The 24,258-nt window shown below is 41.6% G+C and overlaps 1 protein-coding gene across 2 annotated transcripts in view; it reads right to left on the bottom strand.

Annotated features, from left to right (window-relative positions):
- The window catches only part of LOC108049665 (segmentation protein paired), a 34,830-nt gene that overhangs the window by 3,994 nt on the left and 6,578 nt on the right, over positions 1-24,258 (bottom strand). For both annotated transcript variants that reach the window (XM_044461239.1, XM_044461238.1), the window contains exons 2-3: positions 22,936-22,986; positions 15,695-15,915 (exon numbers count right to left, since the gene is read on the bottom strand). In XM_044461239.1, the coding sequence (XP_044317174.1) occupies positions 15,695-15,915; positions 22,936-22,986 (272 nt within the window). The remainder of the gene's footprint in view (positions 1-15,694; positions 15,916-22,935; positions 22,987-24,258) is intronic.

The following is a 24,258-nucleotide window of genomic DNA, read 5'->3' as shown; positions in this document are numbered from 1 at the left end:
GTACGCAGAGGGGGTGGGGGATGGTGAGGGGGAAAGCGGGTGAAAGGGGATGGACAGGATACCAAAGATTGCCCAGCAATGCGAAATCGACGAGGACGAAGGAAAAGAACCCGAACTGAAGTGGCTCTTGGAAGCGGCAGAAGGAAAACTTATAATAAAAAAGCAAAATATGCAAAGCAGGAAATGTAGAAATAAAAATCGGGGAGGGGGGCAACAGAGGGTTAAGCGGGGTTGCGAAGGGTGCTAAAAGCTGGCGACATCTCCGCCAGGAATTCGCCGGCCAAGAATCATGCACCGAAAGCCCAAAGACCCAGCCAAATCCCATCCTTAACCCTTACGGATTGAACAAATCGCCACAAACCGCGTGCGCGGGTTAAGTGGGCAACTGGGCAAGTGGGCGTGGCCCTGCTCCAGACAAAAACGCCGTGGCAAACGAAGATAAAGTGGTTTGGCTTCGGGTTCTGTCACCAGTCTTGGTTGCCTACCAGGAGCCCCATAAATCTTGGAAATCCACTTGCCTGGGAAATTGGCAGACCCGAATTGTGAATTCTGACTTCCAAGCAGGATATATTTTATATCTGTGCATATATTTTCCAGGCAGCTACTCAGTACATGTCGTGGCAGCCCAGAACATTTGCAATTTGCCACCGATTTTTTGGCAAAGTGCCGCTCGTCTGGTACAGTAAGTTTCAGCAGTTTAATTTTTTTTTTTGGGTTGAAAGAGTTACGTAATTTTATTGAATGTTAGTAATTCTAGTTAGTGAGTTTCTCTACTATATTTCTAGAAATAAATTAGTATTTATATCCCATTTTTATATTTATTTATTATAGTTATTACATAAGTAAGGCCCTGTAATCGAAATAAGAACTGTGTTTCTTTATGTTATTAAGAATGTAGATATCTGTCAAAACGAACAGATAAATAATATAGTAAATATTCAATTCAAACCGTATTCAAGAGCCTAACTTTCAGGCGAAAGCCCTACACTTCTGATTAGCACTGTGCGAAGTGTGACTTAGCAAGTGATTTAGTTGAATTACTCAGGCGTGTAGCTGCAAATAAATCCGGGCTCTGAAATTACCCTCCACTGTTCTCCGGAGTGCTGCCAACGGATGTCGGATTAATTTCCACACACCCGGATACTTTGCTTTTGGCAAAGAGCAGCCTCCAAAGCTCGGAACCTGGGACTTGGGTACTTGGGTACTTGGGGCCTTGGGGCCTTGGAAATCGGGAATTGGGACCTGGAACCTGGGTCTTGGCCCTTTCTGGCTGCGAAATCAAATTAATCCGGTTTGTTATTTCATCATGCAACGTCAACGTCACCATCATCAGCTGCAACAACAGACAAAGGCTGCTGCAGCAGCAACACCAGCAGCATTTTGCAATAATAAATGGCAACACACACACACACTGCCACACTCTGGTGTAAACAATGCACACACACAGATACGGCTGTATCTGACTCCTCTGCCAAAGGAGCGGAAAATTTCATTAACAAGGCACACAGGCAGCAGCAGCAGCAACAGCAACAGCAGAAGCAGCAACATCGCAAGTACAGCAGCAACATGGAGGCACGGCAGCAACATCAACGTCCGGAGGCCACTGGCTCCTCTGATAATTTAATCAACTCTCATTGAATTATATCATTTTGCAATTTGGAGACCCGGCAACATCAACATCCCATCATCCAGACCCAGATACAGATTCAATCGTCATTATGATACCGGAGTGGCGACCGGAAAAGCGGGGCCGGCAATTTCGGTAGGGCTCTTTGAGTGCGGAAATCAAAGAGGGAAATGCCATAAATTTCCAAAACGGAAATTCGCAGCCAAACCGAAACGAGGGGCCCACAAAAGTGCCCATGGAAAGACCGATGAAAATGGAGTTTTCCAAATCTAAAATGCCCTTGAACATGGATCATTATTAATATATTTTTGAATACCTTGATCAAAATTAGGTTAAAATATTTATTGATTGAAATGTTGAACACTTTCCCTTATTTAAAATAATAAAAATTTTCTATTTTAAAATGAGATATGTAACTTAATTGTTAAATCGAATAGAAAAACATATATTATCCAGATCTTCAAATAACACTATTAAATGCCATTTATTTTCCAGTTAATCAAATCCAAATCGATTAAGTATGGGGATGCCCCAATCACGATTTTAATCAATTGATGCAAACGTACTTAGATTAAACGTGGCCAAAACATAAAACATCCACCAAAAAATCAGGGTGGAGTGGATAATGCCAACCACTTTAATAAAGATAACAGCTTCGACAATCTGCCGCTAAATGATTACTTGACCATTCCGATTCCCATTCCCATTTCAACTTCGATTCCAATACGCTGAGAATCACGACATCAATTTGCTGATTGAAAATTTATTATTATCCTTGGAGGGGCGTGGAAGGGGTGAATAGTTCGAAGGACATTTTTATGGGGCGCAACCGAAGGGGCCACGCCCCCTTGTCCGGTTGGTGGAAATGGCTTTTGATTTATCGAACTATCAACTGGCTGGTCAATCTGAATTGACCGATGATGAGGTCACTGTGAAGGGATTCCTCGTGTGTTTTAAAAACATTTGCTAAAGTGCCATTCGCTTATAATGGAATCAATATAAAAAGTATATATTCAGCAAAAAAAAAAAAACATTTTAAATAATTATTCTACTCCATTGCTTACTCCTTTTCAGTATTGATAATTTCCTATTCTAAAGTTGTACAAACTAATAACCCCGAGGAAGGCAGAGCATCTAGGACATCCGTCTAGGATTTCAGTGGCCCCAGGGACCACGAGAATGCTTAACCCTTTATCATCCGCTTACATTCGCAATTGTCAAAATTCGGCCAGTCGACTGCATTCGCACAAAGGTCACAGGCCTTCTGGCCATTTCCGGCATAATTAAAATATTGGTAACCAATCAAAGATTCTCAATGGGTGAGGATTTCGATTTCCCCATCAAAGGGGATTTTCGGTGGTGGCTGGGTGGCGCGTATTACGGGTTCGGATTGTCGGATTGTGGAATTGTAGGATTGTCGGATTGTGGGTGGCGAATATTTGCTCACTGGGGCTGCAAAATTGCGCAAATTGCATATGCAATGGGTCGCAGGACTCGTCGTCCTTTTCAGGTGACATGTGCACCTGTGCATTCGATTTTGCCCTGCATTCGGGATGGGGATTTGCCTTTGAGTTCGTGAGCGGCCTTTATTGGTTTACTTCATCAACTCGAACGACTGAGTGGTTGGGTGGTTTACGGGTGTTTCCGTGGGTGGTTCAATGGGTGGTTCAGTGGGGCCTTCGGGTGGTGTGAGTACAGCCGAGTGGTTGTGAGTCAGTCAGCCCGGCGGGGCGTGTGGAAATTTCATAACGACAGTCCGCAGTTTATATGCAATATTCAATTGACATTCGCGGAACTCGGTTTTCAAAATCCATCCGTGACAGGGTATGCCAGTTTGTAAGGCAGTTAGAAACTTACAAAAGAAGCTATCATTTTCAAAATATAATACTAGGTTTTCATACTCGAAGCAATAAAGGACTTACAACTTTAAAATATATGTTAAATGTATATTAAACAACATTTTTGGCACAAAACGTGTTTAAAGAAATGTATTTTTCAAAAAATAATCTAACCTAAAAAGTACAATTTTCTTAAGTTAAAATATATGCTCTGTTGAAAATGTTTAACATTTATTGGCAAGAGTATTTGAAGCATCGCTGGAGTTTTTCCTTAGTTTTCCCCCTTTTGTCTTTGCCATCTTCCCATTTTTCCGCTGGAACTTCAATTTCCAACTTTCATATGAGTTTAACGGTCGCGAACTTTTCTTTTTTTGTTTCATTCAGTGAAAGGAAAGGGAAGAGCCTGTGGAAAGAATGGGGCAGGAAAGGGAGCTTTTCAGCTTTCCGGATTAAGAATGTAAATGCGAAATGATTTTTTGGTTTCTTTTTTTTTCGTAAGTCGAGTATTAATTTACGCAAACGGAACTAAAGGCTTGACTTTGGAGTTATTAAGGGGTCGAAAGGGGGAAACCAATAGGAGAACTGCACATGCGAGTCATATTAATGACCTTTACTTGACATTGAGTCTGCAGTGGAATTGCCATTGCCGTTGAACTATTAATTACGTCCAAATGCTGTTTTAAATGCCCGATGATTAATGAACCGTTTTTCTAATTACGCTGGAAGATAGAAAGAGGCGGCAGGGGGTTAAATATCCGAAAGGGGCGGTTTGTGGGTGGTGCAATGCCAAAAGTTTACTCAAACAATTACCAAGCACTTAGTGTATGCATTAAGTAATCCGGGTAGTTTATACGTATATTTAGTGGATTGTGATCAAGTGGCAATTAGGAAATCCCCATGAAAGCCTTTGGTTTAACTCTAAATGTAAAGTTATTATATTGTTACATCACCATTTATGGCTCTGTGGATTAAGCCTATTTGGTTGTATGTACACGAAATACTGATTAACCATTTAAAAATTATATCGATTAGTATAGAAAAGTAATTTTCTTTTAGTATTAATATAACTTTTTATAAACCCACTTATTTTCCATATTAGCTCGATTGGGAAAATGTTGAAATGATACATTTTTGCATCTCTTTTTCCTGAATCCCAATTAGGTTTGTATATCTGGGGAGTTTTCTCTCGGGCTAAATTGTAATTTTATAAGACCTTTCTCATAACCAAACATCTATAAATCTCTGCCACTGTTGGACGCGTCTAAAAACTCAACTAAAAACGTGCAGCCACAAATGAGTTTTGGTTTTGGTTTCCCAGTTGAGTAGTTATCATCGTAAACATCGCCAAATTGGCAAGTGCACGTGAAACGCGTGTCATCGCAGCAGGTTGTCCATCCGCATCCGCATCCGCAGCCACATCCGCATCCACACTGTGAGAACTGTTGCAATTTGTTTGTTTTCCTTTCCGTCTTCAACAAAGGGTTGCTGGGGGAGAAATCACCCTGCTCTCCCCGGAAAAAAAACCTTTATTCGCTCGTTTGTTTATGATTAACGCGCGCTAATTTCATTCATTTCGCACTCAATGGCCTCGGATCTCCTGGGATTTTGGCGCACACTTATGCTTATTGGATTTACTCGAGCGTTGTCAAGGAAATCGGCGATGGGTGGTGGTTTTCGGGGTAATATTTATCTCCCAGATTCGGATTCGAATTCAGATTCACACGACCGGCGACCGCAACCATTAACCGGAAGAACCGGAATTTTGCGGCCGGCTGATTGGACTTGACTTCGAGGTGTCGGAATACAAATCCCCGACCCGAATTACTCGATCGGGGAACTAATAATCTTATTAGAATTAATGATGGAATTTCCAATTTGCGGCGACAGGCAGCTGCCGGCGATTTAATGTTAATAAGTCCCGCGTTCTTTGAGTTCCCGGGGAGCTACGCAAAATAGGAATTCCTCGCAGGACGTGCGGCGATGCGACTGAGGTCCTGTGACACAGATTACGAGCCGAGTGGGTTAGTTTTCCCGGCATTTTCCGGGCAGCAGGCGGCTCCTTAAAGGGGCAAGGTCCCAGGGATGAAATGCCCCGAAGCTGATTTGTTTGACTGTGAAATGCCAAAGCAATGGGGAGATAGAGTTCCCAAATCAGGAATGCATTTGAACTTTTGCTATATTCTGTTTACGTTAAAATGATTTAAGATCAATATATTACTACTTCTAATATCTAGTTTAAATCCCATTATTTATACGCTATATTTTATTTGCTGGTTAACAAATAGACTGGGTAATGAAATCGGAATAATACAAAACCTTCTCCAATATCTCAATGCATTTGTTTGTGCCCATTCACCTCGCAATAAACTCGCACATTGTTGCCACTCAACGAGTGCTCTGTCATCATTATCATTGTCATTATTATATTCGTTATTATCGCAATTATTATTGTCATTATCGTCCCGATTGTCGAGGCATTCGATGGCCGATTGACCCAACAATCGAAGACGCAACTGCAGGTGTCTGTCGATGACAGCAGTCGACGTCGTTTGTTGCCGTTGTCATCATCATTTTCATTAATGGTAAACCAATCATTTTTCAATTATATTCGCCGCTGGATACAAATTGTCTGATTTGCGTGTGCCAAACCAAACCAAACCAAGCTGAATCGTGGCAGGCGCCATGTCACGTCTGCCTCTGCCCCTGCCGCTGCCACGCCCTCTTGTTATTTGGCCACCCCCAGCTGCCACCCACCGTACCACCCACCCACACACCACCCCCAGAAAACCCCAACTCGCCCTTTCAGGTTGTCTTTCGAGCCTCGCAAACTTTCGGTTACTCTTGATTAAAGGCAGAAATATTCGGGACTGTTCTAAATATTAACATGACCTATATATCTTTTAAATTATATCTGCATTATTCACAAGTAAATTAAAAAATATTTATTTCAGTTACCCACTTAAAAGGATACATTTTACATAACATTTTGTGGTAATATTCCACTTGTAGGAGTTATTCAATGATCAATTTAAGAGAAGTCCCTGTTCGCCTATTCCCAGTGCTTCTAGTATTTTTTTGTGAATCCATTTTGCATTGCGCCAAACCAATTGAAGTGTCATCGGCAGAAGGATTCGCCGCGTGGCGCCACGCCCCCAAATTGCAACAGTTGATAAAGTGCACAACTTCTGCGGGTTAAGTTGCGCCATATAAATAGTCTGGATCATGCTGCGCAGCCCCACAAGTCCACAACCATTATGCGACCATAATTCGCCGACAATTCCTCAATTACGGGGAAAGGTGGCAAGTGCGGGGTGTCCTTGCCGCAGGGGCTGGGGCAGCCCAGTCCCACCCCCATTCTGCGTGCCCCCGGGGGAAAACAGGGCATGTTTCTAATCTATAAAATTAATTTTCTCAAAACCTCTCTCGTTTTGTAAGTGTTTTTGGTTTGTCAGTTTGCCCAATTCCCCAGGGGCACACGAAGCTCAAATTGTAAAATATTTTCCCGCTTAAGCCACTTGTTGTTGCAAATTAGCGTGAAATGCGATTTATAATGTCAATTGTGTGTTGGCTCTCGTTTCAGTTTCATTTGCGGCTTGGAAAATTGGAAAATATGCACTGCCTCCGAGATGAAAGTGTGGATTAGTGGGCCGCAATTGGAAAATGCCAGATGAAACAGCCAGCACCCCATCCATTTTTCCGGCTCCTTCGGACCAACATCAATCAATGGCAGCCAGTTGCGAATGACCATCAATCAAGGAACGAGTTCTGCAAGTCCCGGAAAACTATTTGCCCTAATTACTTACAGCCGCGCCTAATTTTCCCGCCAGGTAGCAACCCTTTTAGCAACTTGCGGACCGTGGACAAACAATGAAAGTGTCAAAACTTCGCTTTGCTTTTCTAACAAATGGACAATGCGGCGGCAGGAAGGAAATTAGTTGGCTCTATTGGGGTATCTGCAGTTATGAAATAGCAGGGTAATGTAGAGGATGTTTAAAAGCGTGGCGATATACATTACACTCCGAAAAAATGACCCGTAACAACAAGAAACTATTCAACGGGAGCCCAGGATCCTTGCCACTTTTATTCCAAATTCGTATTTAAAATTTTAGCTATACTCTCTACTAACTGTACTTTGATTTAAGTCCTTACTTTATTAAACTTTATTTTAAGCTCAAGGATATACAAGATAACTTCTTGCGATTAATAAATTAAAACATATTGTAGAGCACTTTTGTTCCTTTTCATAATAAGACAATCACTAGTGCATTATACATCTACTAATTAATCAGAGCTATTACTAATAATAAACCAAGTCAATTTAAAAAGCGTTGTTCTGTAAATTAAACTGAATCTGTACCTTTTTTAATCAAGATCCCCCACTTGTGCATATCTGCCATCGAACCTTCACCATCCTGCATATTAATCCCTTAGCCTTGGCTTGCGTTTTCTGGTTTTTTGGCCTCTCAAGTGGCTTGGGGTATTTTCGGTGCGAGAAAATTAAGTATAACTCATTATCGCAATCAAGAAATCCTTTGCCAGCAACAGCAACAACAACAGCAACAACATTATTGTTTGCTTTGCCAGATGAAATCGGACTTGTTGTTGCTTGTTGCACACCAATTTTCTACTCAAAACTTATGACAGCCAATTCGAGAGAACGAACGAAAATTATACAGACACTCGATCGGAAAGGGGGGCCAGTTGCAGGCCATGACTATTCAGTTTCTTAATACACACACGTACTATATGTGTGTGGAAACATATATAGAAGTAATATGCAACGTCGTCTTCATCCTCGTGCTGTGGGGCTTGTTGAAATCAACATCAAACCTTTAATTTGATGATTCTGCAAATAATTCGTAGGAGTCGTTGACGTTTTTTGTTTAACCCCTCGCAGACCGCCAGACTTTGTCTGTTGACTTTTCCGCGCAGTCGAGGCGTGAAAATATAATAACACCTTTTTAATTATATTTTAGCTCTCTCCCCTCTTTTTTTTTTTTTTTTTGGTTCCCATTGTTCGGGTGCAGACAATGCGGCAAAAAAAAAAGTGAAAGGCATTTGGCGCAAATTAACCAAAATTTGCCATAGTTGCGGAATTAGAGTGATCAGGGCAATCTTTGAATGTGATTAGTGTGACCAGGGCTCGTGACTCACTCGATTCACCTGAGCTCTCAGCGCTTTTTTCTATTTTCGAGTTGAATGCACTGCCGAGTGGCTGGTAACCTCATATGGAAACTGTTCGCTTGTGAATCTCGCCTGTGGCTATTTATGGCCCCGCCAATTGGTTGTATGTAATTACGATTCGTACGACTCCGCTTTTTGGTTGTGGCACTTATGCCATTGTGAAATTGGCATATATTAACATTTTATCTATTTATTTTGCTTATACACTTAGGTTTATTTAATATAACAAATACTCAAAGCAATTATGACCAAATAACTTTGATCTCCTAGAACTTAATAGATTTAGTTCAAATTAGTATTACTAAATTTGAAATCAAAGCTGGTTTCGCTGCCATATAAATTCCCACCGTAACTTGAAGGCAAACAGGAAACCGAGGCAAACGAAATCAGTTACCAAATGACTAATTTTCCGATGTACAAACACTGTCTTTTTCCCCTCTATATATGTACCTACATATATACATTTCTCGATGAGTCCAATCGGACCGTAATAACGAGTTTTATGTGTGGGAGCTGGAAATTGGACTGGTTGCCCAATCTGGACGATCGACGATAATGTTTATTGAGTAAATACAAATGCGGGTTAACACATTCCGTTTGGATTGTCATGCGATAATTACGCCTTTCAAAATGCGATAATAGGCCTCATTCAATCGGGGCGATCGAAAGCTCCAACAGATTGCCCTCTTCCTTGGATGTGGATTTGGATTTGGATTGGTATTGGGATTGGGATTTGAATTTCAGGTACAACTGGTCTATTAGATGATCGTCTGTTGGGGCCTAATTGTTTGATGAGTTTGGCTTCGGCCTGGAAAACTGTTTCAATTATCTCACTCCCTGGCTTAATTGTGTCGTGTTCGTCTAATTTGGGTGATTCAGTTGGACTGCGGATAGTTGGTGGTTTTTGAGAGGATGTTTTACTAACTCTCAATGGGTAACAATTAATTTAATTTATAAAATGGATTTGGCACTATCTATCGATGGAGAACACTCATCGTCTGGCAACTGGCTAATTGCTGATTCAGACCGAAAACCTGGCCATAACTCCCCCGCTTCCCTTGTCGTTGGCTGATTTTTGGGAGCGTTAAGTGCTTAACGAGCTACTTTCCCACTTGAAGACACGTACAAAAAGAGTAGCAGTTGAGTGAGCTGGAAAAAGACAGGCCGAAATGTGGCCTTTTCGGGGATTGGAGATTGGAAATTGGGCAAACGAGTGAGCGGTGTGCTCATTTCGCGCTAATAAGTTCGATGATATTTATAATGCGAGTGGTGATGGTGAGTGCGTGCAAGACGAATCATTACCATCCGCCGGAGAAGTGGGAAATCCGGCGGAGGTCACGTTTTCGCGCCGTGGGTGGTGCTGTTCGGTGGGTGGGGATCCACCCGAAACAAACAACAAACAAAACCGGCGTACCCCGCACCACCCGAAAAATAAGTGTAATTGCGACAATGTGGCTGCACTTACACGTGTCATCGCAGCATCATCCGCTGTCCATCCTTCCATCCTGCCATCCTTCCCGGGAACTTGTTACGCACTTGCTGTCTGCGTGTTCACCCCGGAAATGTTTTCCCAACCCTCCCAAGGGATTCCGGGGATTTCGCAGGACCTTCGGACAAACCACAGTGGCACATTGTTGCCATTGACTTTAGGGGATGGGGCAATGATGTTCCGAGGGCCAACAATCCCTTCAAAAAATAACACAAGCTCTGTGTTTTCACTGGGAAACTTATTGGGGGATTACTTCCCGAGACCGGCGTTTATCAATTGTTTGTAGCGGGAATGAGTAGTAATTGATTGTTATGCGTACCCATTAAAAAAAAAAAAAAATTGTTGACTAGACGCGGGAAGATATGAGTTACATGTAAAAAATTGAAAAACATCTAAAGAGAATTACTATTATTTGCCTATTTAACACCATGGTTTCCTAAAACCTTTAAAAGGTCGGTCTTTCGTTACTGTTTCGATTGGAGGGCCTTGAAAGCCACCCACTCGCTATTCGCGTTTCCGTTGCATTTTCCTGGAAACCTCAAGTGTGGAAAATTAAATACACTCATCCCAGGCCCGAAAAAGAAATAAAACAAAAAATACCAGGCATAGGCATACGATGTCAGGGTTGACATGAGCTCGAAGGTAACACAATACTCCAGGCAGCAACTACTTAAAATGCAATTATATGCATTATTATTCGGCTGCTGGGCGAGTATTTTTATACACGAATACGCAGAATAAGCCCATGGTGGGGGGCTGGTAGAACCAGTGGAGAAAAATGGAAGACGACGAGTATTTAAATGCCCACCTCAGCTACTAATTATTACCAGGAAAAACTCTTGAAATTGACGTTTCATTTTGTGCAGCGGGGCACGTCAACACCCCGAGGGGCGACGAGGGGTTAAGGGGCTCTACGATCCAACACTCCAGACAGCCTGTTTTCACTCAAGAAGCCCTGAAAAAAAAAAAAAAAAAAAAACGGGGTACTCGCCCGATCGTCGTGATTATGCACATCGAACTGCAGGGAACAGATTAAGGCACTCCAGAAATTATGAAAAAATAATATTTTTCTTGGAACTGATACCATTTTAAACGAATTGGTACTCGGCGCAGAGTCAACAAAATGAAGAAGTTTCACGATCATGAGAAAAAGGCGAGAATCCCTGGCGAAGACTGGAGAACGAAGAATGCAGCGAAATGGGAGCTGAGGTAGGTAACCAGAGTTGCCTAGTTGACTTTTTGACTGTCTTCAGCCCGTTTTGTTATATGTTAAAAAATATAAAAGCTTCAAAAATCTAACAATGTAATTTTTATTCAGTCCTTTTTTGGTGACCTAAAATCTCTAAAATTATAAGGGCGACACTGAATAACTTGTTTTTTAGTATGCGGAAACGGGGTTGTGTTATTTTCTAGCTAGCTTTAATAAATCCCAGGTATCTTATACCTGAGTTGGCTACTTTCGGGGCTCTTTGGCCAGCACTGGCGGTAACTCGATCGCCGGCGACGCAGACGGTGCTGCGTCAAGTGGCAGCATCGGCCAGTCGAGCTGTCTGCCACAAGTCTGGTTTCTTGTCGGGTTCCCAGGCCAGAGTCCCGCGGATCTGGTCGTCTGCCAATCGGAGGACTGTGCCTACTCCAATGACTCCACAATCCACGATTTGGGGCCAACTCGCATCCATTTCCATTCGGCGGCCCCTCTCTATCGAGACATTGTTCACTCGGACGCGTCGACACTCCAGTAAATTAGTTTCGTAGAACTTCCAAGACGGCCCACACTGAACACTGTATGAAAACAGCACACTGGGAGAAAAATCAGAGAACCCCAAGATACACCCACTAATTGTCACCAGAGAAATAAACATATAAATTCTTTTAGCTAATATAACAAATATCACCCCGAGAATATGCATTTTTACCCATTTTTACAACCTCACTACATTTTGTATATAAGTTTTAAGTGTTTTAAAAACTTAAGTGTTAAAATGTTTGAAAGCTTAAGTAGACTAGTCGAATAATTCTTACATTTATTATCTATTTGTATTACTTTTGCACGGAATAACATTTATTTGTACAGCTTATATAGGTAAAAGTAAAATAATCTCTTCCACTGATGTAGTTTTGGTTTGGTACACAAATTAGTTAACTATTTTTCTGGGTGTTTCCATACGAAGTGGGAATCAACTGAATAGTGAACGATTTAGAGTTAAGCAATTGTAGTTCGATCTTAAGTAAAAAGCAAAACCTCGCTGCCATCCGAGTGGTTCTATATGAGTCGCTATAGGGCGGTTAAAACCCCATCAAGGGCTTTCAAAGTCAACTCAAAAAGCGAATGAATAATTCCGCCTCGAAACTGTGCTGGGTTGGAAATTTATTCACACAGAAACGTGTAATTACCCAGACACAAAACAGAGCAGAATCAGCAATGCATACACAGACACACTCACACACACACTCTCAGGCACTCACTAATACATGGGCAAACACTCACGCACACACACACACAGGCGAAAATTGGCAGCACAAAAAGTTCACTTCAAGTTCGTCTGTTTTTGCTCGAAGCGAAAAGTTGAGGAAAAGTTCGTGGCGAAGACGGGAAATGCGGGGAAAGGCGGGCCTGGAAAAAGTGGGCGGTGGAATACGGGTGGGCGTGGCAGTCGGTGCTGCTGCTACTGGCATGGAAAATTAACAATTTTTCAATTAAAATCAATACGGAGTGTGTACTTGTAGTCGTAGTTTCCTTTTTTAACCCGGGCCAGGCTAAGGTGGGCAATGTGGGGTTAAGGGGGCGCAAAAGTGGGTGTGGCTGTGCTGTCAGGGTAATCTGCATATGTGTCTGTGTGTGCACATTTCATGAAAATAGCTTAAGTGCCTGAAAATATGCAGCGTATTCGACGATCCTACTTTGGCAGTGTGTGTGTGTGTGCGTGTGAAGTATCTATGTGTGGGTGGGCGCTGGGGGAGGGGGGTGTGTGCTTCTGTTTGTTTATGTATGTGTTACGTGTGTTGTTAGTTTTTCGGGCGCCGATGCTTTCATCCCGAAAAAGCAAAATTCTAAAGCTTTTTTGGTGCAAATAGTCCTGTTATTGTCAATGACGCTGTCTGCCTGGGCGTGTGTAAGTGTGTGTGTGTGTGTGTGATGCGATGCACTGAAAACAACTTACTGTGCCTAGAAATACTTTTAGAATTACGTGGAAGTTGTGTATAATTTTATCAAGAGCAATAAAATCACTATTGAATGTTTTATGTAGACTTAATCAACAGCAAATGATTAAAATTTATGTGTTAAAGAGCTTAAATACATCACAAATTAACCCATTCACATAAGATATTACGGTTTAAAATTATTCTCACTCTAAAATATATATATAATACATTTTTCAGTGCACATTCGCCTGTATTGGTGGGGTCGTGGCTCCTCTCATCGTTCTTGTACTTGTGCATCGTTTTGCGGTTGTTTCGGTCTTTCCAAGTATTTTGTGGCCGTCTAACTGTTGAGTCCTTGCCCCTCACACACACACACACCCACACTTAGGTGGGGTGGGGGAAAGGGAGAGAGAGAACGAGGGGGAGTGAAAGGGACAGGAACAGACAAAGATAGACTCCATTTGTGGGCACCGCAAACAACGTTAAATGCAAATTTACGCTTCTGCCACTCCCACTAACTGATGTACAACTATCGTAGCGCCCACAATTCGAAGCCCTGGATTTCCACACCCCTTCTGACCCCGCATTTTCCACCCATTTTCCAGCCATTTTCCCCACCAACACAGCTGTGCACACAAAATGGCCGTACTTTGGCGCCATTGCTTCACTTCAGTTGTCCTTCGCTCCTGGCTCCTTGTTGTTTTTGTTGACTATTGCCGTTATTGCCAAGTTGGAGAGAGACGGAAAACCCCGAAAGGGCGGGGGGGGGGGAGGGGGCTCTAGTGGCCAGAATTGAAGTGTTAGTAGTAATGCTACTAATTGGACTCGCTTTTAGCAACGCTTCATGTGCCCCCAAGCAATCTCGATCCCGAGAACCCAATCCCAAAGCTTAAGCTCCTTCCAAGTGCTCTACATATATATACAGTCCTGCACCAACACAAGTGCGAGTGTGGTTGTGGGTGTGAGTGTGGGTGTGGGTATGGGTATGGGTGTCCTTCTCCAAAGTCTATAATTGGAAAATTTTACACACTCGAAATTCAATTTCAACTGCAGAATGCCAGTTGAAATGTGAGTGGATGAGCGAGTGATTACCCGGGGGCATCAGTGGGTTAATTGCGTGACTGCGATATGTTTTAATTAGCAGCGATCACAGAAAAATATAAGCTCAGAAGATTAATTGGCCTATAAGCTAATACCATTCGGTAATACTAAACTTAATCTGTTGATTTTTGGTAAGCCTTCCTGAAAGTACACGAACACATGCGTGTTTTTAAGTGCCCCGGATCCTTGAAGAGCCTGCCATTAGCAATTCAGTAGAAAGCCCCCAAAAACCGAGTTCGATTCCATCCGTTCGACCAGGCAGAACTTATAGCGAGTGAGTGGTTAAAAAAAGGGGACTTTCGCCAAGGAATTGCGCCATAATTACGCTTTTTTTCAGTGCTAATTAAACACACACGCACACACAGGCGTTTTTGGGTTTGCCTTTTAAGGGTGGCAATTTGACTCAACTGAAGTTCACTCGATGGAAGCGCGCACACAGATACTCCCTCACACACACACACACACACACACATAGAGACATACCGATGGGGTATTTCCCGTCTCGCTCGCTCCCGCGGTCCAGGGACTTAGAACAATAACGGCCATTAAAATGCTTAATTATAAATTCGCAAACGTTGCTGAAATTTTCTACGTTTTTTCCCCATGCCATCTCCCTCACACCCTATTGCCGTCTCACTTGCCCAGCGTGAAGCGGACGTTAAATGATTTCCGGATTTTGCGTTGTTCGCAATGCTGTGCACACTTTTACCTATGCATATATCACATTGTTCTTTAAAATTCAATTAAATACCGATTCACGAAATTGTTCCAAGTCCTTTTTAAAATGTTTAAGGATAGGATAGGCTGCTTTTCAAATGCTGATTAATTTGAGTCAAAATAAATAAATAAATAGGAAAATTGTTTTCAGTTCATCGATTGTCAAGCCAGAATATTTATTTTTGAAAGTACTAGTTAATGTCATCCCTGATTTTGTAAGATATGATTTGCATTTTATACTCTATAGAGAAGAAGAGCTGAAGTCAGAGGAGCTGCACTCGAGATGCTGCTCCTGATTGCTGGTTGATGATGACGCTGCACACACACAAATTGAAGGAGGTGTGAAAAATCAGAACGGAGACATCCAAACAAGCAGATGAGAAACCAAAAGACAAAGGATCTCTGCTGGTTCGAGGGGAAATGCAAATTCCTTTGGCCTAGTTTTTGTTTTGCCAACAGCAAACACCTACGCGGCGGATGTAATTAGTTCGTTAATTCATTAGGGGAATAATGCGGACTGCGGAATAAAATATGCCTGGGATGGAGGGACTGAGACAATGCCCACATATCGGATTACCTGATGGGCTGACTCACCTGTATGCGATCCTCGGGCAGCTCCGTCTTCAGGGACAGCATCTCCCGGGCATACACGTCGGGATAATGGGCTTCCTTGAAGGCCTCCTCCAGTTTCTCCAGTTGGTAACTGGTGAATATGGTGCGGCTGTGCCGTCGCTTCTTTTTCTTCTTTTTGCCATTGGGACCCACTCCAAAACCATTCAGCCCATCCATGCCAAAGTCCTTGGGCGCCAGCGAGCCTGAAAAGGTTCGTTCGGGTTAATATAATTGTGTTAAAAACATTAGTTGTTTATGCTTCTAAATTTTATAATCCTTGTTCTCAGTATTTGGTGTTCAAAACTGTTTTTATAGCATAATTTTTAATTTTATTTTCCTTTTTATTGATTTAAATCTCAGGTTTTGTCCTTTAAAGAAACAGACTATCATTAATTGTAAAGCCCTGCCGTAACTCTATGTTCGTTTTCAAAAACACCATTTCTTATTTAATCTGCGTTCCCATTTTCGACTTTCGGGTGCCTTCGCCGCCTTTATACATTACTATATATATTCTTGTCAAATTAGTTGACGAGAATCCCACGACCCGATGCCGGAAAACACATGGCGCTGAAGCGCGACTTGAAGTGGTTTTAGTGGTTTGTTATTTTAATATTTAATAATTGTATCTAGTTTCCCACTTGTCTGTCGTTTATTTCTCGTTTTTTTTGTGGTTGTCGCACACATCATCTTTTGTTCCAAGGAAAACCCCACTTGAGAAGGCCGTGGAAAAGCGGGGAAAGTGAAAGCGCCGAAGGAGGATGGCACTGGATGGGGATTCGGGTCGAAGGAAGGAGCTGACAGGCGTTGACAGGCGCGATTTGAGTTGCCGATGAGTGGCACTGAAGTTTCTGCACCGAGAAACGCATTTCAAAATATTTGTTTGATTTCAAACAAAACTCCACCGAATTAAACAAAACACTTTTAATTTTTTTAGGATTTTCAAAGACATTTTTAATTGCTTAAATACCGATTTATATGTTTTACAAGAACATATATAAAACTAAACAAAACACAAATTTTAAAGATTTTCAAAGACATTTTCAATTGTTTAATTACCGATTTATATGTCTTACAAGAACATATAAAAAACTACTTCAATTCTTAAAGCATTAGTTAGAAGCGTAATGCCTAAAAAGGGGTATTTTGAAGTGAACAAAATGTACTTCAATGTTTTACTACAAATCTCGTATTAATTTCTTCAATTTTTGCTCTCGGTGTGCACACAAAGTTGAGCGGCCTACAGATGAGTTGAGGATGCTGATGAGTCTGGGGACTGGAGATGAGTCGAAGTCTCAGGATCGAAGCCACTTGGCGAATTGAGAAGCCGAGGACTTCGAGGGCTGCCAAGCAGCCGTGTTTTGGCCAAATCGAACTTGTGGCCTGAAGCACCCGGAAAACATAAACGCACAGTTCGGTGATCGAGTGGTCTGGACCACTCCACAGTTTGGAAAGTACGAAAAAGTATGGAAAAGTAGGGAAAACAAAACACACACACACGGCCAGAGGCGCATTCGTGCAGTCAGAATGAGGCAGAAAATAAACATTCGCATTGAAATTCGATATGAAAAATGAAGTAGAAACAGGCTGTTGTGGCTGACGAGTTGTTTAAGTGAAGCCTTATCCCCATTAACCATTCCACTTCCCGCCCGTTTTTCCCACTAAATGTGCGTGAAAAATATATCCGAAGCTGCCAGCGAAAATGCGTGTAATGAAGGCCGAAAATTGCATCTTGAATTACCAGGCAAAAATGCAATTCACTAGGAGAATTTAAGGTATGTAAAAGGAAATTTAATTGTTCTGGTAATTCGGAAGAAATCATTTCGAGGCTTCTCTCAATTATTGGGTATTTATTTCACGGTCAGCATATATTTAAGCCCCCTGCTCTATTTATACCTAGCAGATGGTATTATAATTTCAGTTTCGATCCTATAAAGTATTTATATTGATCAGCATCACCAGGAAAATCGATCTAGCTTTGGCTGGCCTAAGATTACTTTCTTTTTTATTCAAAGCCAGGTTTTTCCCCTTCCCAATTTTAAATCCTCTATTAAAAGTTGAAAGTTATCTTCTGGAAAGTGTCCAAATCAAAATTACTATTATGATACAAATTCAAAGTCGGGAATCAGTGGATTCGGGAACGCACAAAAGTAGGCGTCGACTTCCTTTCTCGCTTTTAATGAGCTCATACACACACATTGAAAGCTCCGCCAGCGTGCCAACATGCACACCAACACACGCACACACACATGCATCACAACATATTAGCAATTAAAATTTTCTTAGTTAATTACTTTAAGCAGACGACAACGAAGGGCGAAGTACGCAGGACGAAGGACGAAAGGATGTCGGCGACGTCAGCTGGGAAAATGCCAGAGAAAAAATGTCGCCAGCCAAATGAAAGGCGACAACATTCTTCCATCCCTTTCTCCCGTTCGTCCCCTCTCTTTTGCTCTCACTCACTCTTGGCACAAAGAAAGTATTCCCTCTCTTTCTTGCCTGGCAAGTGAATTTTATGAAATTTATGCGCATTTCACTAGAAAATTTAATTAGGAAATCTAATTTGCTCAAAAGCGCATAAAAAATATTGTCGCTTCTTAAGTGTGTGTGTGTGGGGGGGGGGCGGTTGCTCCCCACCCGTCCTGAATTTTCACATTCTCACCATCTCCATCCCATTTCCCCTTCCGTTTCATTCCATGGTGTACCGCTGACTTGTTCATTTTGTAAGCTGCATCATTTTTGTTACCCAGTCAAAGTTACAGGGAGAAAAATGTGGGCATTTTGGCCATGACATTTAAAATATTAACGTGTTTAGTAAAAAAAAGAATCCATAAAATACATGTCTTAGAGGAAATAAAATTTCAGTTAATTTAACCCTATACATTGTTCCATACTTTTAAACACCCTTTTAAGAGGTCCCAAATTTCTAGAAATATGACAAAACTTAAGCAAAGGCTCAAGATACCGCCATAAAAATGGCCAAAAATGTTTGCTGTGTGAATTTCCCTCTGGCCCTGCAGCTCCTGCTCTTTTCCACCCAATTTTCGCCCCTTTCCACACTTTCCCCACCCATTTTCCCCCATTTCCTCGCTATGCATCAAGTAACCAACAAAATGACTAATTCCTCGTCTGTGTGATGGTGTGCGTGTGCGTGTGCTGGTGTGTGTGTGTGTGTCGCATAAACAGTTGCATGGCAAAATACGCTAATAAAGTGGCTGAGTTGTTGGCAACGCGACAGCGGCGCAGCTGCGCAGTCGCCGTCGGCAGAGGCAGCGGCAGAGGCGTCGTTGAAGGGGCATTCGCAATTCGCAATTTGCATTAGCACCAAAGTGGCTGCGTTTTTGTGCATGTGTGTGGGTGTGTGAGTGTGTGGGTGTATGGCTGTGGGTGCGGGTGTCCTCTGAACTGCCATTCGGATTTTCGCTTATTTTTCGTACGCTTTTTTCGTACTAATTAGAAATGAAATTGAATTATTTGCTTGAGGAATCAAACAGAACCCACAAACGCAAAAATCAGAAAGGGGCTACGGTGAGTGGAGCAGTAAATGCTCCAATTAACAGCTTTGATAACTCGGTTTTTGATGCCGGAAGGTTAATTTCAATTGCTAGATGAAAAGTTACTAGATGATGGGATGAAATATTTATTTCGAAAGCGATTATGTCGTAGAATTATATTTGCAAATACAACAGATATCACATATACACAGCACTATAGCTAAAATTACAGCCACATATATCCTTTTAGATTTGAAATCACTTGAAAAATATAGTAAATTTTACTCCACAAAACTAAGTGCAATAAAAATAATCGAAGACTAAAAAGCTAGTTTTATTTGATGCACCATTGATTTTGATAAAAATTAATCCATGTCCTTAGCATAGCTTGATGATCTCAATTTGAACTCTTCGCTTCTTGCTGTCCCTTTCTCAAAACATATCCATGTCTCTGTTTCTAAACCTATATCTATCTCATTCGCTATCATTCCAGGCGCATTATTTCCTGCACTTCGTTAGCGATGCAAGATTTCACTACTGCCGGGCGAAAAGTGAAAGAGCAAAAAGTTTTAGTGCAAAAATTGTGCCACTCTTGTTGTTGTTATTACTATTTTTGCTTATTGTGTTGTTGCTGCTGCTGGCGAAAAACGCTTTGCACTTAAAGTTCGTTGAGTTCGCTTGGGTTGGTGAAGCGGAAAGAAAAGGTGGCTTAAAGTGGGCCCAAAGGCTTAAAGGGGGCAGGCGAGAAAAGGTTAAGCGGCTGTGCTGTGCAATTGGCTATTTTGAAGCTGAGTTTCGCTTCGTACGAGGTCAGAAATATCAAATATTTATAAACATTTTACATACATATATCAGTAACACCATTGATGTAATAAGAGATTAATTATGTTAATAGTATAATGAGCCAGAAATGATCTTGATTCAGTTATTAACTTCAATTCACAGATATGCCAAGCCTCTGTTGCATCATTAAATAAAGCCACATTAAAATATTATTGGGATAGTTTCAAAAAATGCCCAACCATTTGGGTATTCCGTAGCCCATGATTTCTTTAGCTATAGTTGACAACACTCTGGAAAAGGGGGTAATCATGTTAACTAACTTTGACACAAAGCTGGCTAAAACACTGCCACCCAGAAGAGCTTGGGGGAGGTGGGGGATGTGCTAGTGGGTTGATTTTCCCGCTGCTGACGAAACAATGGGGCGAAGAAGAAGAAGCAGTCACACGACAAGCAAGGAATCTAATTAACAATTTTCCATTGAGTGCGCAAATTACGAGGAACAGGAACAGAAAGCAAGGGATCCAGCAATCCGTCCGAAAGAGACGGCAAGAGGGTAGCAGAAAGAGATGGCAGGAGGGTCGGAGAAGGCTAAAGGTGGAGGGAGCCGGAGGAGTCAGACAGGAGCAATTAGACGGGGACGAATGCCGGACAATGTCAAAACGAATTTTCGGCATAAATTCCAGACAAAGTCGATGGAGGGACGCATCCCTAAAATCTGCATTAAAATTAGTGGACAAAAGCAAAAGATTTGCAAAAGAAAATAGATTCGTATTAGAGTATGGTGAATATTTAAATATTTATTAAAATTAAAGGCTCATAGCTTCTCTAAACATTGTCAGATCATTTTAACATCCAATTTTGCAACCTACTTTTTCTATTTATGGTATTCCCTTTTCCACAGGAAGTGATATCTTCATTGATTCTGTGACTAATTTGTTTTGTTCTGAGGCCGTTTCTTAACCCCTTGCCACCCCTACCGATGTGTGTTAACCCATCTTTCGCGTTATCACCCTGACATATTCACGTATTCAGTCAACTGGTGCGATGTGAATTGCGATTGGTTTCGCTTCACACATGTGTGCTGCGTGTTTTTTTTAACACATCTCCTGTTATTTTGTTTGTCTTGCGTGTTTCAATTAAGCCGAACAATTTTCTGGGGGCTTTCCTTTCGACATGGCCAGCAAATAAAACTTAGACACGCTCGTGAAAAAGGATTCTGGGGGTAACACAATGCCACGGAGGGGGAAAAAATGCCAATTAAAATCTTAGCCATGACAAGTGCAACACGATGGTGCAACAGCCCCACTTTCCACTCCCCCGACTTTCCCCCCCATTTTTCAAGGCAAATTGCCCTACTTGTCAGTCTCTCGGCTTCTTCTTCGCTTTTTCCTTGGCTTTTGTGTAATCTTGTCTTGCAATCTGCTCGCAGCAAATGGCTCAAAAGTGGCTGGCCCCCGGTTCCCGGATTTGCCCCGCCTTTTCCGCCTTTCCCGCCGACTTTTCCTCTGGAAGAATGCAGGCGTCGAGTGGAAGACTTAAGCAGGGCACTTCGCCCATAAAAACAGAATGGAAAGAATGCGCGGCCAAGTGGCCAAGTTCGTGTTGCCTGGCCCAGTCAGAGATTAGAGTTTAGAAGGGCCCACTACACGGCAGCAACATCGTGAGGAGCAACATGAACGGCAGCAACATCAGCAGCAGCAGCACCATCAACAGCAGCAACATCAACGGCAGTGACAAAAGGGCAATTAAGTAGGCCCAAGATCTCGGAAAAAAGAGTTAAGAGCCCCCAAGAAGTGCCTAGATAAAACAATCAAAGGAGGCTTCATTTTCAAACAGAAAATGAGTTAAATTTAAGCTTCATCTCTTTAAAATATGCATTAATCATAATTAGTTATCAATATTTTAACAGCGAATTATCTATAAAAGTGGTATATGATATACGAATCAAAACCTTAAAATGGAAAATATAAAATTTACTAGCAATTATCAATCAATTATTTTAAACGCGTTTTATTCAAGCTGAATATCGAATATTTTGTTTAAATTTTATTATAGTTCATCGAACGAAATGTGATTTGAATTATCTTTCCATCTTGTCAGAAATATTTTGTAATTTTTACGTAGTTTCAGTTTTACCTACTCAATGTGATAATGAGCGGAGTTTTATATTTCATTTTATTGGCACACTCATTGCGACCTCCCCCCTCCTCTATACTGTTCCCCTCCTCGCTCCGAACCCCTTTTCCACCCCCTCCCCTGCTCCATCCCGCATCCTTCGAGCCAGTTTCCAGATCCTTTCTTATTAGACAAGTTTATGTGTGCGCTTCGCATTTCTTTCGCCTTTGTTTTGGGATTCCCCCTGTATTTGTGTGTGTTTCGGTCGAAAGGGTTAAGGCAGAACGAGACGGCACGATGGGGAGCGAAAGAGAGGGGCGACAGGATGACAGGACGTGTGAGGATGTGAGAAGAGATGTATGCGCGTGCAAATTGCGTATAAAAGCGTATGCTGAAAATATTTATTGCCCGTTACGAATGCAACAAAATGAAAATGGAAATTTCATTATTTGACTTTTGTCCCTCGCATGTGTGTGTGTATATTCCTTTTCGTTTTTTTCGTTAGCTAAATTGTTTATTTTATTAGCAATTTGGAGAATTTATGTGTGCGACATGTGTAATGTACGCTTCACCCTTTGCCCTTGGCCACGCCCCCGCCACAAGACCTGCAGGAGGCGGGACACAGGCCTCGAAATGAAGCGCAGGAATGCCCATTAATTAGGCCAGGACGCGGAGTTGGCGCCCTCTGTTGGTCGAAGGATATTCAGCTTTTTGGCTCCTGTTAAAGGATTGCAAAAGGGATTGCAGTCTGAGGAGTTTAGGATATATGGCCTACCTTTAGGCTTCCTCTTAATTTGATTATCCTTTGAATTGCAATTGAGCGAGTGTACTTACCGGGCAAACAAGTTCCGGCTCCTGCGGCAAAGCTTTTCAACTGCGGAAATCCTGAAAATAAGAGAGGATAACAAATGAAAATAGGATACTTTATGTGGAAGACTAAGCTTGTTCAAATAAAAATATACAAATTTAGCTTACTATTATTATTACCTTATTAAAAAATGTAGAATGTGTTAATTTTATAAACATTTTATAAGTAACACTTCAATTTCAATTAGTCCTAAGTTTTCAAAAGTGTCAGGCTTTTGTTCCTTTCATAATATTGCACACGCTTACTTTTTTACTTTTGTCTTTCAAAGCGAATATACACTGTACTTTTTGCATTTATTAGCCAGACAAGGGGCCTCCGAATAAACACCCCACACTCCAAAGAATTGAGAAGGCGAACATTGCATGCTCATGGCAGATACTCATGTTTGCGATAATACACAGAAAGTAATTCTTGAATAAAACACAAGCCAAGATCAACAAATTATAAGTTGATTAAATAATGTTATTAATAAAAGTTCTTAAGAAAATTACCATTTAATGATTATTTTAAACTTGAGATTATTAATAACAAGCATGAAACATAGAATATAGAAATCGTTTTTAATCTTTTCACCTATTTAAATAATGTTTATAAATCAAAAAAATGCACTTTTGACCTTATGTTTAAATAAAATTAAAGATTACTAAGATTAGGTTTTAATAGACTAAAATGAGTAAAGAATCATGTACTGACTAACTTTTCTCTCTGCATTGCCAACACTCAGAAATGCAAATCGGCGACCTCGATGTCGAAATCGAGACAAGCTCTCCTTGCAGTCTTAACCCCTTCCTCGCCCTGTTAACCCCTCAGCGCCCCAGTCCGTCCCCCCTCCCCACTCACCGTGCTCGGCGAGTGACATATCAAAGCAAAATCAAATTTGACAGACAACCGCGCTAATTTCTGGTCGATGTTTCATTGTTTCAAGGCGTTCGTCTCGTTCGAGTTCGCTTTAGTTTGGTTCTCGGTTTTGGCTTTGTTTCGGGGCTCTAAAGGGGAATCGGCATCGGGATTGGGAACTTGGAACTGCAAATGGAACTGAAACTGGGACGCAAACTGGCATTTCCCTCAATTGTTTCACGGTGACGCATTTCGAGAACACAATGAGACCTCGACATATGCCAACAATAATAACGATGATGATGATTATGTCGACAATCAAACCGCATTTATTAGCTCTCTACCAGGAATTCCGATTGCCGATGAAATTTGATATTACGAAAGTAGTGCGCGAAACTGCTCTAAAGAATGGTTGAAACAAAAAAAAAAGAAAAAGAAAAACTGCAAGTGAC

The sequence above is a fragment of the Drosophila rhopaloa genome, unplaced genomic scaffold (assembly GCF_018152115.1).
Source record: "Drosophila rhopaloa isolate 14029-0021.01 unplaced genomic scaffold, ASM1815211v1 contig_3, whole genome shotgun sequence".
NCBI classification, from domain to species: domain Eukaryota; kingdom Metazoa; phylum Arthropoda; class Insecta; order Diptera; family Drosophilidae; genus Drosophila; species Drosophila rhopaloa.
The sequence above is the reverse complement of the archived record's forward strand: the minus strand, read 5'-3'. Positions and strand labels throughout refer to the sequence as shown.